The 12,918-nt window shown below is 38.8% G+C and overlaps 1 protein-coding gene across 1 annotated transcript in view; it reads right to left on the minus strand.

Moving 5' to 3' along the window:
• LOC120793263 (MAM domain-containing glycosylphosphatidylinositol anchor protein 1) overlaps positions 1-12,918 on the minus strand; it is a 167,065-nt gene that overhangs the window by 50,393 nt on the left and 103,754 nt on the right. The window contains exons 5-6 of the mRNA XM_040133168.1: positions 11,002-11,198; positions 9,009-9,141 (exon numbers count right to left, since the gene is read on the minus strand). Coding sequence (XP_039989102.1) covers positions 9,009-9,141; positions 11,002-11,198 — 330 coding nt within the window. The remainder of the gene's footprint in view (positions 1-9,008; positions 9,142-11,001; positions 11,199-12,918) is intronic.

The raw sequence follows: 12,918 nt of genomic DNA on the forward strand, positions 1-12,918 counted from the left end.
GTCTGACAAAATCCCCATACACAAGTTAAACTCAACGGCTGTGCTTTGATTTTGGCTATAGTTACTTGTAAAACTGTCACTCAGAGAGAGTTAGAAGCTCATTCATATCTGTGTCAGTTGTTGTGTGGCCAATTGAATGAGACACATAGAGAGGTGTGCCTGCGGAAGAAAAGCCCAACCTCGCACTCCTGGGGCAATATTGGCAACTGTCTTCTATGAAAAGTAGCTTAGGTTTGTTCAAAAAGTCGCTAGATTTGTCACCAGGTGCTTTTGTAAAGAAAACTTGCTAAGGGGGTCTGAAAAGTCGGTAAATCTAGTGACAAATGCCCCCCCCGATGAAGCAATAGAAAATGTTCATGCCAATTCATTTAGAAAGAGCAATGGCCAATGGGGAAATTCCAACACTCAGCTGGCCAACCAATGGTGTACCTTCATCACTCAGTCAGTCATACGGTCGCTCAAAGACAGTCACGTTTATAGAGCTGGCCCTGCTGTTGTGGTCCAGGCAGCAAGAACACTAATGTGTTCACACATCAATGTTTTGTTATGTTGTTATACTTTTTATTGTTTACCTCTTTAGGAATCAATGACTGCATGTTTACCATCAAACATACTGAGTTGCTGAAAAATTTGAGAAAGCATTTTAAGGTTTTAAATATGTATTTGTATTTGAGTATTTTGAAGGAGTATACTTTAGATTGGGCTTTTTTTTTAAATGGTCTCTAGAGGACATCAAGGAGGAGAATCCAGGCTTCTATCAACCTGAGAGAGAGTTAATCCTCAGTGAGGGACTGAGCCCACAAAGTACAGGAAGCAATTCATTCCTCTAATAGACTTTATGCAGTACATCCTCTCATTTAATCTCTTTTTTACAGATTGCAATCGCCATAATGAAAGAGGTGCACAGAGGCTCGACAAAGTAGTTTACAGATGCATGTTTCTACTAATACAAGAACGCACACAAAGCTGTGAACACACACACTCGCGCGCACACACGCACAGGCTTGTACTCTCGTAAATGGGTGGCAAAAATGTGCACGCAAGAACTCACACTAATGGGATATCTCTTTAGCTAACCTCACTAGTGACGTCTCTCAAGCTGACAAGAAATTTTCACTGGTGTATCAACTGCAATCAGCACATAAATTGCACTGCCCAATCCCATTGTATCAAATCACAGCACTACGAAAGTAAAACCCTGAAGGCCTGATGAGCTTTCTAAGTATTAAACAAACCTCCATGGAAACTGTTTTGCTTGGTAATTTGTCTGTTTGTTAAATACAGTTACAGTGACATAAAGTATCAGGGTAATTGGGGATATATATTGTCATCATTGATTACACTGGCATTTTAAAGACCAATAAATCAAAGACAGTCTGCATGTTGCTATGTGGTTTTCCTCTGAGTGCACTCATGTAATTTATTTGTGAGACATGGTATATTAGAGATTGGCTATAGGCTATTGGAGTTCTTATTCTAAATAAAAGATGTTTTTTTTCCATTTTTGTGTCTTCTATTACATTTCAGATGAGGCACATTCAAAAAAATAATGCGAGGAAGCAGGACGGTCTAAGGCCACATAAGTTTTATGGCAGCAAAGGAAGAAAAGGAGGGGTATTTGACCACTGAGAATTAATGGAAAACCCATTGTGAAAAAGACTCATCATGTTTGGGAAGAATTAAAACCTACAGCACAGAGCTGGTCAAACTCACAGGAAATTGAACAGCTGTGACCTAATCGATTAGTTATCTTAGCCTGAAATGAAGCACCTGTGGGCTAAGTTTCATAAAAATGTATTTCTCTTCAAGGTCAAGTATGAAGAGTCTTGGATCTGATTATCACCCTGGTTTAGTCACCATCACACTCTCCATCACGTGAATGCCCACCACACACACACTTTATATACTTTTCTGTAGACTGCTGAAAAGCTCTAGCACTAATTTGCCAAACAAACAAATAAACATGTAAACATGTAATCCCAAGAACAGAATAGGGCAAATTATAGAAAGAAAGTCTGGGAAGACAAAAAAAAACACAAGAGAGAACACTGTAAGTGAAATGTGGAGGGGGGGGGGGTTGTCTGAGGATTTTAGAATTATTGCTTCAATTTCCTGGGGATGCGTGGGTGACGGTAACGGTGGGATCAGCTAGCGCTCTTCCCAAAGTAATGGGATTTATGTGCAGCACAGCAGTTTACAACCAGGTAACAAATGCCTCTCTCTTCCAAGCTCACACTTTCTCACTCCTATTCCTTTTCTCTTTGTCAGTTTGTCACCTCTGTATCTTCAATATCTTTCTTTTTACCTTACCTTGTCTCTGTCTCTCTACCTGGGTCTCATTCTCCCTTTTTTCTGCATTTGTTTGTTTATTGAGTATAACTTGCTTCCTCTCTCATTATCATGCTGTGTTACCTGTTTCAGACTTACTTCATCTTTGAGTTGAAGACAAAGGGGTTAGAAAGGGGAAATCAGGTGGAAATAAAAGCTTCAACTTTTAGATTGAGGTGTATTTTTGAGTTTTGTTCCCAGGAACAGTGGCTGTCCCCACTATGTCAGTCAAAACTACGTCAGGGTGGCAGGCGGCCTATGGCTGTGGGTAATGTTCCAGGTCTGATTTAGCAATTGGGGGATTGTTGGTGATTACCTCTATAATTGCAGACATAATACGCTGAAGCAAGATGAGGACCTGAACCACAGAGTATTTTTAAGCACAGTGCACTGTGGCCAAGCAAAAATCATCATGAAATGAAATCAAAACAATTAAAGAAAAATAAAAGAATCAGGAACTGTGATGAAAAAAGTAGATAATGAAAACCGAGTAGGTATGAAGAAAAAAATATTATTTGAGAAAAATGCAGGAAAAAATACTTGACTAGGTGGGATGAAAGTGTGTGTGCACACGTGTATGTGTGTATATTCTGTGCTCTTTATACTCGTAAATGCTGAGACAACAGCATGAGTGTTTCTGTGTGACTTTGTGTTTATGCACTTATGTTTGTTTATCTGGATATTCTATGTGCATATAGGCTACCCTCAGAGGACTTGCAAGTAATTACTGCAGCTGAAAATATGCACCACAACAGGATGAAAGAAAGTGCAGACCTACTTGAATATGCATTTTCAGGTACACAAATTCAAATGGTACAACAGTTTGATTGGTAAACTAAATATAATGTAAGTATAATAAGACTTGTCAGCTTTAAGACAGCATTTTAGGTCCGAACAGGTTGAAACATTTCATCCAAAACCTGGACAGGAGTGCATCAAGGCAAAGTTTAAACATGCAGATTGTGACCAGAATGTTGCCAATTTAAAATCCAAAAATGCATCTAATATTTGAATAGTGCAGCTCATGGTTGCAAATGTGTGTAACTCCTTGAGTGTGAAGCAGAGCACTACTGAAATGAGGCTGCATCCTCATTCAAAATTCCCTGGATAATTAAAGAAATATCTTTTAAAACTGGAAAGATGATTAAAGCAGCCCTACCAGCAAACTGATTCTTGCCAGTTGTGTGGCTATATATCGCCAACTTGATCCCCTGACTGGACTGGGTCTGAGAATGGTGAAGAAATGTCAGAGAGGTCCTCAAACTTAACAGTGTAGTGCTTCAAGTGGGAGGCTTTTAACCTACAGCCACAGAGCCAAGACACACATTTTCTGTAACTAATAGTTGAGGTTACACTGCATATAGAAATTAACAAAGAAAAAAACAGCACTGTAACGTACAACAAACAACAACTTCAAATAAGTCTTTGGTGTTTAGATGTTTAAATGTGTGTCTTTTTTCTTGTCTCTCTCATTTTTCTGTTATTTTCTCTCTCTCGCTCTCTCTTCTCCACATAACCACTCTCAGACATAGATTATAGCCTTACATAAAACTGACCTCACAGATGCAGTACAGTGTCCTCCCACAGAGGTTTTACAGTACTAAGGGTTATTGCAGATTGTCCATTGATCCTAAGTTTTTCAGGGGGGAATTCATACGCAATAGGATTTGCCACCTATTGATCTAACCATGTGTATTACATACTTGAACTGTCATATAACTGTGAAGGTATACTGCAGTAAGAGTTACAGTAATCAATAAAAAAAACTGAACCGACTTGCCCATACTTCATGGGGACTGGCTAACTCAGTCTGCTCAAATGTTGTCAACCGCTTTAAATCTTGATGCTTGTGTGTGTGTGTGTGTGTGTTTTGTAACATTGTTTAATTTCCCTGTGATTCAGCATTTTGTCACATTTATATCAGCAGATCACAAGAAAAACATCTTTAGTTTTTCCAATTTATCACCCATTTTGACACTCTGGGCTGCACGATGAGGAGCTTTACAAGTTCATGAAAGATACAGCATTTAGAAACTGTCAGAAAGTCTCTGATGTATATTAATTGTAAATCATTTAACTAAACCTGACATTTACTTCCAGTGTGATACTTATAAATAGCCAATTTGGCATTTTTTCCTTTTTTTTATTTTTTTATGTGGATCCGCTCATTTTCACTGTACCATTTCACTACAGTGATTATAAATACCCATTTATTGTCTTAACACCTGGATGTTTTATTACATTATTGTAATAGCTAGACTTCTACTGGAGCCCACTACAGGAAAACATTTTGGGCCAGATAAACCTTATGGTAAAATGTATACTTTTTTTTAATTTTCCTCTTCTTTCTTTTAATTCTGTAGTGAAACTTGCAATTGTAGTAGCTACTTAGAAATACAGTAGGCCACTAGTGGGGCTAGTATTCAGGCTTTTGCTCAGGGTGAAATGGGAATGATCAGTTAATTATTTGTGGCTGATGTGCAGATAGGAAGGAAAGAAAACTTTCAAAACTTCAGGTATTCAGCAGTAGTGTGTGAGGCATTACATTGCAACCGATGTTTAAATGATGTTTTCATACTTATATCCTTGTGCACATTTTCCTTCTCCTTTTAGACAAACAATATGTGACAAAACCCACAAGTCCACATTCCGTTATGGAGGAAGTCAGTCTAATGCAATCTAATGTTTTGCTCCATCCCTGCAAACGTCTCAGCCTTGTTCCATTACCCTCTCCAACCCTTTGCTCCACCGCTTTAAATAACATGACAAGCTCCAGAGCATTGCCCCAATGTTCTTTTTTATGAGAGGCGGAGAAAGAGGATTTGGCCACTGTCGGCAGTTACTGTGGGGCACGAGCCCCGTACTCAAATCCTAGGCTGAGATTATGATATAAAAATCAATCAATCCCCTTGTCCCAGCTCGTTGAAGCAGCGGTGCAAGCCTGACCTAGTTGGATGAATCCAATCTAAGCAGTGACTGGTGCTGCAAGGACAAAAGGGAGCCCAGTGGGGGATAACAAAATACGCTCATTAGATAAAAATTATAGAGGATTAAAAAAAAAAGGCAGCAACTCACTGTTTGTTTTCATCTTTTGCAATCTATCTCAATCTCTAGGTCCTCTCTGTCTAATTCTCAACCTGTCTTTGCCCTCCTTGTATTTGTTTCATTTTATCTGTTCTGTAGTTTGTCACTTGTCATTTCAATGTTATTTCAATGATCTGAGACGAGAAATGTGATTTTCTGATATAACAACACTATATTTACGCTTGTTTGAAAAGGATTGTTATTAGTGTCTTGTGGCTGGATTTGCAGTATTTAAATTCATATCCTAACCCTGTATTACTTTATTCCCACTTTGCCTTTTAATCTCTTTACTGTCTGATGTCCCTGGTTAAAATACTGTATGTTTAGGTTCACCACTTACATACTAACCAACTTAACCTTGAGTATATCCTTATTGCAAGAGTAAAAGTTTTCAGAGGTAGCAGTCAACTATTAGAAACCTTTTAAATCAAATTAATTGCAGTTTTTTACAATATTACATACACTTACATGGGCTGCAATAGGAAATCCGTGCCCAGTTTGAGACCTACAAAAAGGAGAGCGTTGCAGTAGGTTCTGGTGAGTGTGTGAAAAAAGGTCATATTTGGAAAGAGAATCTTCAGGGAAGAACGTATGTATGTGGTGACTGAGCCGTGGGGATGCAATTGATCTCAGCCACAGGAATCCAAAAGAAGATGAGAGGAAGACAGAGGGAATGAAAGTGAGAAACACCTATCACACAGCAGGAGCATTGAGACCTGTTTGTTTTACTTTCCACCTGTTGATTTTGAACGCTTGTGAATTTTACCATTGTTTTGCAAAAACTAATATTCAAGATAAGTTACAGTTAATGGACTGATCCAAGGGGCAATGAGTCAAAAATGAGTTCACTTGCTTGAGGCATACCACTGCTGAATGTCCTAGTATCATACCTTTTGAGTATTATTTAAGTATACATGTAAATTCAAAAGCCATTCCTGTGTCTAAATAAATCTTAGTCACCCTAAATATATCTTAGTCACCCTTAATCCACATTTAGATTTAAAGTCCGCAGATGTGTTAGTCTCTTTTCTTGTTTTTTTTTGTTCCATTTTGGTCTCTCTCTTTATTAAACACATTTCTCTTTTATCATAATCCATCATTTATCCTCTCTGGTCCTGTGTGGTGTTTGCTCTAATTAATAACATATCTGTGAGCTATGGTACATTCCCCTGAGCCTAATTCATTAGCATCACACTGTTTTCCAGAGTAAGCCATGTCCATCTCTCATTTTCTATCTGATTTGTTCTCAAGCTTTATTTTCCTCCTTTTTCTACACCTGTCTGCAACCACCTCTTTCTTGTGCACCATCTTTCACAGAGATGCCAAACTCTGTTTCCTCTCCTCTTAATTTATATCAGAGAGTTTTTTCATTGAGTTTTTTTTTTTTAATCTCCCCCACCTTCAGTTCTTTTTAGAAGACTCCTGGGACACTTTATCTCATATATTAAAGAGGCTTTTTTGCTCAGTTGATAACCTCTCCTTCCGTTCAAAGTCTCTAAATAAAAAATACAAATAAATGGATACTTGTGGCCATCATAAAAACGTAGCAAATAGAAAACTTTAGTCTCTTTCGTCTTCAGTGTGTAACTGAGACATCATACTGAGGTAAAATTAATGCCCTTAAAATGAATGCAATTAATTTTTTCTATTTAGCCTAATTACTACTACATTTGCTGATCCACACAGACTTTAAAATAATATTTATACAGTGGTGGAGGAAGTATGCAGATCCTTTACTTAAGTAAAAGTACTAATACTGCAGTGTAAAAATGTTCCATTACAAGAAAAAGTCCTGCGATGGAAATGTTACTTGAGTAAAAATATGTAAGTATATGTAAGTAAGGAGGAAAGAACTTAAAGCATCAAAAGTAAAAGTACTCTATGCAGAAAAACGTCCCACGTACCTGTTATATCATTAGATCATTATTACTCATAAATCAGCAGAGTATTACCGTTATAGTTGTGGTGCAAACTATTAAAACTATTTTATACTGGGATGCAACTAATGACTATTTTCATTATGGATTCATTTGGTGACTGTTTCCTTGATCAATCAATTGATAATCCGGTTTGTAAAACATCATTATATAATGAACAAATCCTTGCTTTTGAGAAGCTGGAATCATGAAATGTTCAGCATTTTTGCATGAAAAATGACTTAAACAATGAATCAAGTTATTAAAATAGTTTTAATTTACTGTCAAATGAGGAAGTTATTACTGGCTAATCATTTAAGCTCTATTTTTTATATAGTGTTGGGTAGTTGAATCTACAACAATGCATCATATTTTATAAGCCTTCATATGTTTTGTATGTAAAACCTTATTTGATAAAGTAACTAGTGGCTAACTATAGCTGTTCAAATAGATGTAGTGGAGTAAAAAGTACAACATGTTCCTCTGAAATGTGTGGAGTAGGAGTGTACAACTCTTAAGTAGTGTAAAAGGCTGCTGGCTGTAACTTCATATTTAACCAGGAGATATGAGAGTGGCACCGAAAGCAAAAACGTGTATTTTCCAAAATGTCAAACTATTGCTTTAAGGGAGTATTAATCTTTCATTTCAGATGTTCAGTTTGGAGATTCAAGGATGCTATGTTTTGCTCGTAAGGCAGCTTTTCTAACCTACAGCCTCCTTTTAGTTAAAGCAATCATAACAACTTTGTTGTTTCCACTTTTTTAGTGTAAATTTATTCAGGGCCTCCGATTGTGAGAAAGGCAGGATTTCCACACCAAGCTGAACTGTCCTCTTATCTTCAAATGGCTCTTGAGCATGTAGAAAACAAATGTAGGACTCCCGCTTTATAGGAATAATATTTCATTAAGTTTTACAGAAAGGACCTTTCAATTGATTACACTGACACTACTGAAAGGATTTAAATATAATGAATAAAAGGGTTGAAATTCCAGCTGGCATATAAAAAATAAAGCAAGAACAAAGGGAGAGAAGAATAGAAAATAAATCCAATGAAAAACAAACCCTAACCGTAACAACCATGGAGTTTTCCCTTGTGGTGTATCAGTCTGACCATAACAAACCTGACAGGGTTGTCAACGGCAACAATGTTGTCGTAAGTAACAGAGTTGGCGGGCGATGGCGTGGAGATGGACAGAGCGGTATGGAGTGAATTGGAGATAACAGGGAGGGTGACAACTGAATTACTGCTGACGGCCCTGAGATGAGTTCTCAGCAGCAGAAAAACAAGACAGATAGACAGTATGGCATGCTGGGAGGCAGGCGAGGAGACAGAGAGTGAGTGCAAATTTGAATGGAAAGTCAAAGGGCAGAAGAAAAACACATGGAAAGAAAGAAAGACACGAGAGAGAGAGATTAAAGGAAGTGGGAAAATGAGAGGATGAAAGGAGAATGCTATTTCCTGAACGAGTAAGGATGGGAAACATTTTAACAAAGAGAGAAAGAGACAGACAGCAAGAGATTCCGTGAGCCAAGACAAAGCAAGCGTGCAGAGAAAAGTCAGATGAGAGGAAAGACTCAAAGTCAGAGAAAGAAAGGACAAAAGTCAACATAAGGCAAAGAATTGTAGCTTTCATGAAGGCATGTGCTTGTTTGTTTTCTGAAAACAATCAAACAACTTACTGGTAGCATTTGTGAGCCTGAATGTGACCAACTTATCTTCGATGTTACACACATTGCGGACGGACACCTGGCAGGTGTAATCAGCAAAGTCCTTGGGTCTTAGGTTTTTCAGCTTCAGCACCTTGGTCTCACCCTATATGGGACAAACATACAGACGACAACATCATGCTAAAACACTACAGTATTTAAAAATGTTTTACCACATAATCCTTAATGTGATTAATATCGTAAACACATATAAATATTAATCTAAACATAAATGTAATATTACTACATTGCCTTTACATAACATAACATTACATCAATGAGGAAGCTCAAAGCCTTTTATTTTAGTCTTTTCTAAACTGGGTTGTAATCCTGCGTAAAAGTCACTTCAATTTTTGATGAGCTGCAGGGCAATAAACAGGGACAAAGACAAACTGAGATGAACACACACCCACACACACACACACACACACTCACACGCATGTACACACACACATGCATGTACACACAAAAATACACACATACTGTTGTTTGTATGCCTGACATGCCCTGATTATCAACTGAAGCATCTAAGAGCTACGTATGGAGTCATATGAATGATGAATTTCAAATGGCTTGTGCATGAGACCATCAGGAAAATGAAACTGATCTGATTGTCAGTGCAAAAATAAAAAGCTGAATACATCCATCCTCTGCCCGACCATTCATGAAACTACAGTAGTTCTCTTACCATATCAACAGCTTTCTCTGTGCTTCTCATGTAGATGCATAACCCTTTCAACATCGTTGATGAGCTTTCAGATCAAGACTTTGTGTCCGATACTGTACAACTGTCAGTCTACTACAGTAGGTGATGGGCTAACAGTGTCTTCGGCATCCCTAGGAAGAGTTCTGCTGGCTGGGTAATTGAACTCCAGGGGCTCTGCTTTGTGGCTGACTAAGACTTTGATAAGGGGAGAAAAGGGGGAGCAGTTCTGTCAACGCAAGGATTGTGTTCTCTGGCTGGGAGATCAGGCTGGGGGACTGTTTATTTAGTTATTTGGTTAGCTTACTGGCTATGGCTGGCATACTGAACAAGTAACTGGACGAATGGTTTGGGATGGGCAGCTAGTTTCAACTTGACTTAAGGCTTATGTGTCGGAGAACATTCATGTGATGAAAGTTCTGATACCTTTTTTTTTTACGAGACAAAAGGCTTTATGAGGATGAGGATGAGGACTAATGTGTTTGGTTAATGTGACATTTTATAAAAAACGTTTCACTGGGGTAAGCAGTCAGCTAACATTAACTGTGATACAGCATCCAGGATCAGTGACCACACAGCGGTGAAAATACTACAAAGACAGTAGATGCGCTACTGTGACCAGGACTTTTTGTAATGTAGCCTGTAAACCCACAAAATAACCTTATGAAATACTCCTTGACCTTAGGAGTAATGCTTGATTACTAATGTAGATTTAGCTGAACATGCTAACGACTGCATTTTACATTAGAGCAGATAAACACTTCTTTAATCCCGCACTTGTTCTTTTGGCCTTGTGTTTTTGGTTTTTGAGAGGCTAACAAAAAGTGACATGACCCTCCAAACTCTTTAAATGCTGAATATCACTCTTACTAGATTCATGCACACCGCTTCGGCATTTGGAGAAATTCACAGCTTGACAGACCTGCCACACCAAGTTACGGTTAAAGCTACTGGACATGCTGCTCAGAAATGGATTTTGTGAACAGTTAAATTCATATGACCCTGGAGTTCCTGGGTCATGACCATAGTGCTTTAATAGTATTCATGTAAACACTGAATGTTTAACAGAAATAGTAGGAAAAAAAAAAAAGCAAGAGTGACTTAGAGTGAAAATTTTTCTCAGGACAAGGGTAACACTTGAGAGTAGAGGAGGATACTGTGGGGAGAGATTTTGTGAGGCACTTTTTGAAGAGAAGTACAGAAAGCAGGGTGTGATTGCAGGCCTGGCAGTGTGTCTGTGCTTTTGTATGTGTTCATGTGTACCTGAGTGTAAAGCGGCTCATAGATGTCCACTCCGTTGTCCTTGCTCTGTTCGATGAGCATGCTCCCACGTTTCCAGATAAATCGTGCGGGAGGGTTGGAGTTGACGGTGCAGCGCAGGAATACCGTCTTCTCCTGGTAGTAACTGCCGCGCACATCGCTGATGGTCTGGTGCACCGTCAAAACTGGTGTGTCAAGGTCTGCAAAGCAAAGGAGAAAAAAATAAAGACAAGAAGACACAGATTTTGCTGCAATTATTGGTTAATACACTCCAGAAGCTTGTTCATTAAGGTTTTATTGCGCCACACAGAAAAAAATATCACACCAAGAAACCACTAGGTACAGTTTTATAAAAGCACAAATTCTAAGACTATAGGTAGTTAAAATAGCATTTAGTTTGTATGATGTTGTTGCCTTTTCTGTGCAAAACATTGGCAATATCATGTGGCAGGGATGAGATTCAAAACTGGGACACGACTGTAAATAGGGGTAAACAAGTGCTGTTTGTTGGCTGAATTGCACACCCACACTGACCAAAGCTATCCAAACACTTGCCTATTGATCATAGCTTCTAACCAACACAAATGTCCAAACAATCTGTGCATTTTGCCATTTCCCTCTCTTGCTGTGACTCTCACACATACTACATTGATATATTTTTTTCTGTCATTTTTATCTCATTCCCCCCACTTGCCTAGTTTCCATGTGCATGTCCTTCATGGGAGTGTCATCTCCCTTTTCCTCCAGTGGATAGGATTTCAGCTGCTGTCACGAGCATGGAGGCTGCTCTCCCCTGGTTTCTGCCATCTCTCCCCAAACTCACTGCCACTTTCACTCCTCATCACCACCTCTGCCTCTCTATATCCCCTTCTCCTCGCTCCTTGCCTCTATCTCTTACAGGGCAGAGTTGTGCATGTGTGTGTGTGTGTGTGTGTGTGTTATCCCAATTCTTTGCAGCCTAATTGGAATGTTGCAGACTTCAAACATCATGGAAACCATTTCTCTCATCACCAGGGTAGCCTTTTCCTCCCTTTTCCTGCCTTTTCATTTTACTTCTCACCTTCCTTTTCACTTCCTCTTTTCTCTTCTCTGCTCCTGTCCTTCATTTCCCTTCTCCTCTGTCAACCCATCTCACCTGCTGCACACTTATCAAAAAGGCATGGTGCAAGCTAAAGAAAAGAGGTGAGATGTGACTGTAGCTACTACGTTCCTTGACACCATCAGATGTGAGTGTAGCAGGGCCCATGTGATGGAGGAAGGAGGGAAGTTTTTTTTTTTTTTTGGGTTGGAGACGCTTGAGAGAAACAATGTGTGGATAAGCGTGCTTGATTTTTGTGTGCGCTGTTGATAAGGGCACAGCTGTCACGCGAGGGCTGTGTCACACACACAGGCCAATGCATGCATACACACTCACATCTGGACCCACATCAAAGTGTGTCCAGCCTCACAATTGCATCAGAGCACTTTTGTGGTTTGAAGGTTAAAGCTCTAGGATAGACTGGTACATAAACACACAAAGGCAATTTGAACTTGTTCAGGTGGTGCCAAACAAACCAGGTATTGCATGAGACCTTTTCAAACAGAATGTGAATCACAGGTTCATGGAAAAATTGACCTCATCATGTGATGTGATAGAACTGTTTTGCATGCTTTAAAGTTAGGTACAGTCCATTGTACAAACCTTGCCTGAATGTCATGGGAAAGAAGAGTTAACATGTAAGTATTGTCAATGTGAGCATTTGTTAACATCCTGATGTTAGCTCAAAGCACAGCTTCACAATGGACCCTTAGACATGTTTTGTTTTATAAGAATTTAATTCAAATGTTGTTCCTAAATCATTTGTGATAAAAAAAAAAAAGGTCATTGTTGTGCCTATTGATCTATACAGCCAATTGTGATTTAGTTTATATCTCCATCTT

This window comes from Xiphias gladius, chromosome 1, assembly GCF_016859285.1.
Source record: "Xiphias gladius isolate SHS-SW01 ecotype Sanya breed wild chromosome 1, ASM1685928v1, whole genome shotgun sequence".
Classification (NCBI taxonomy): Eukaryota; Metazoa; Chordata; class Actinopteri; order Istiophoriformes; family Xiphiidae; genus Xiphias; species Xiphias gladius.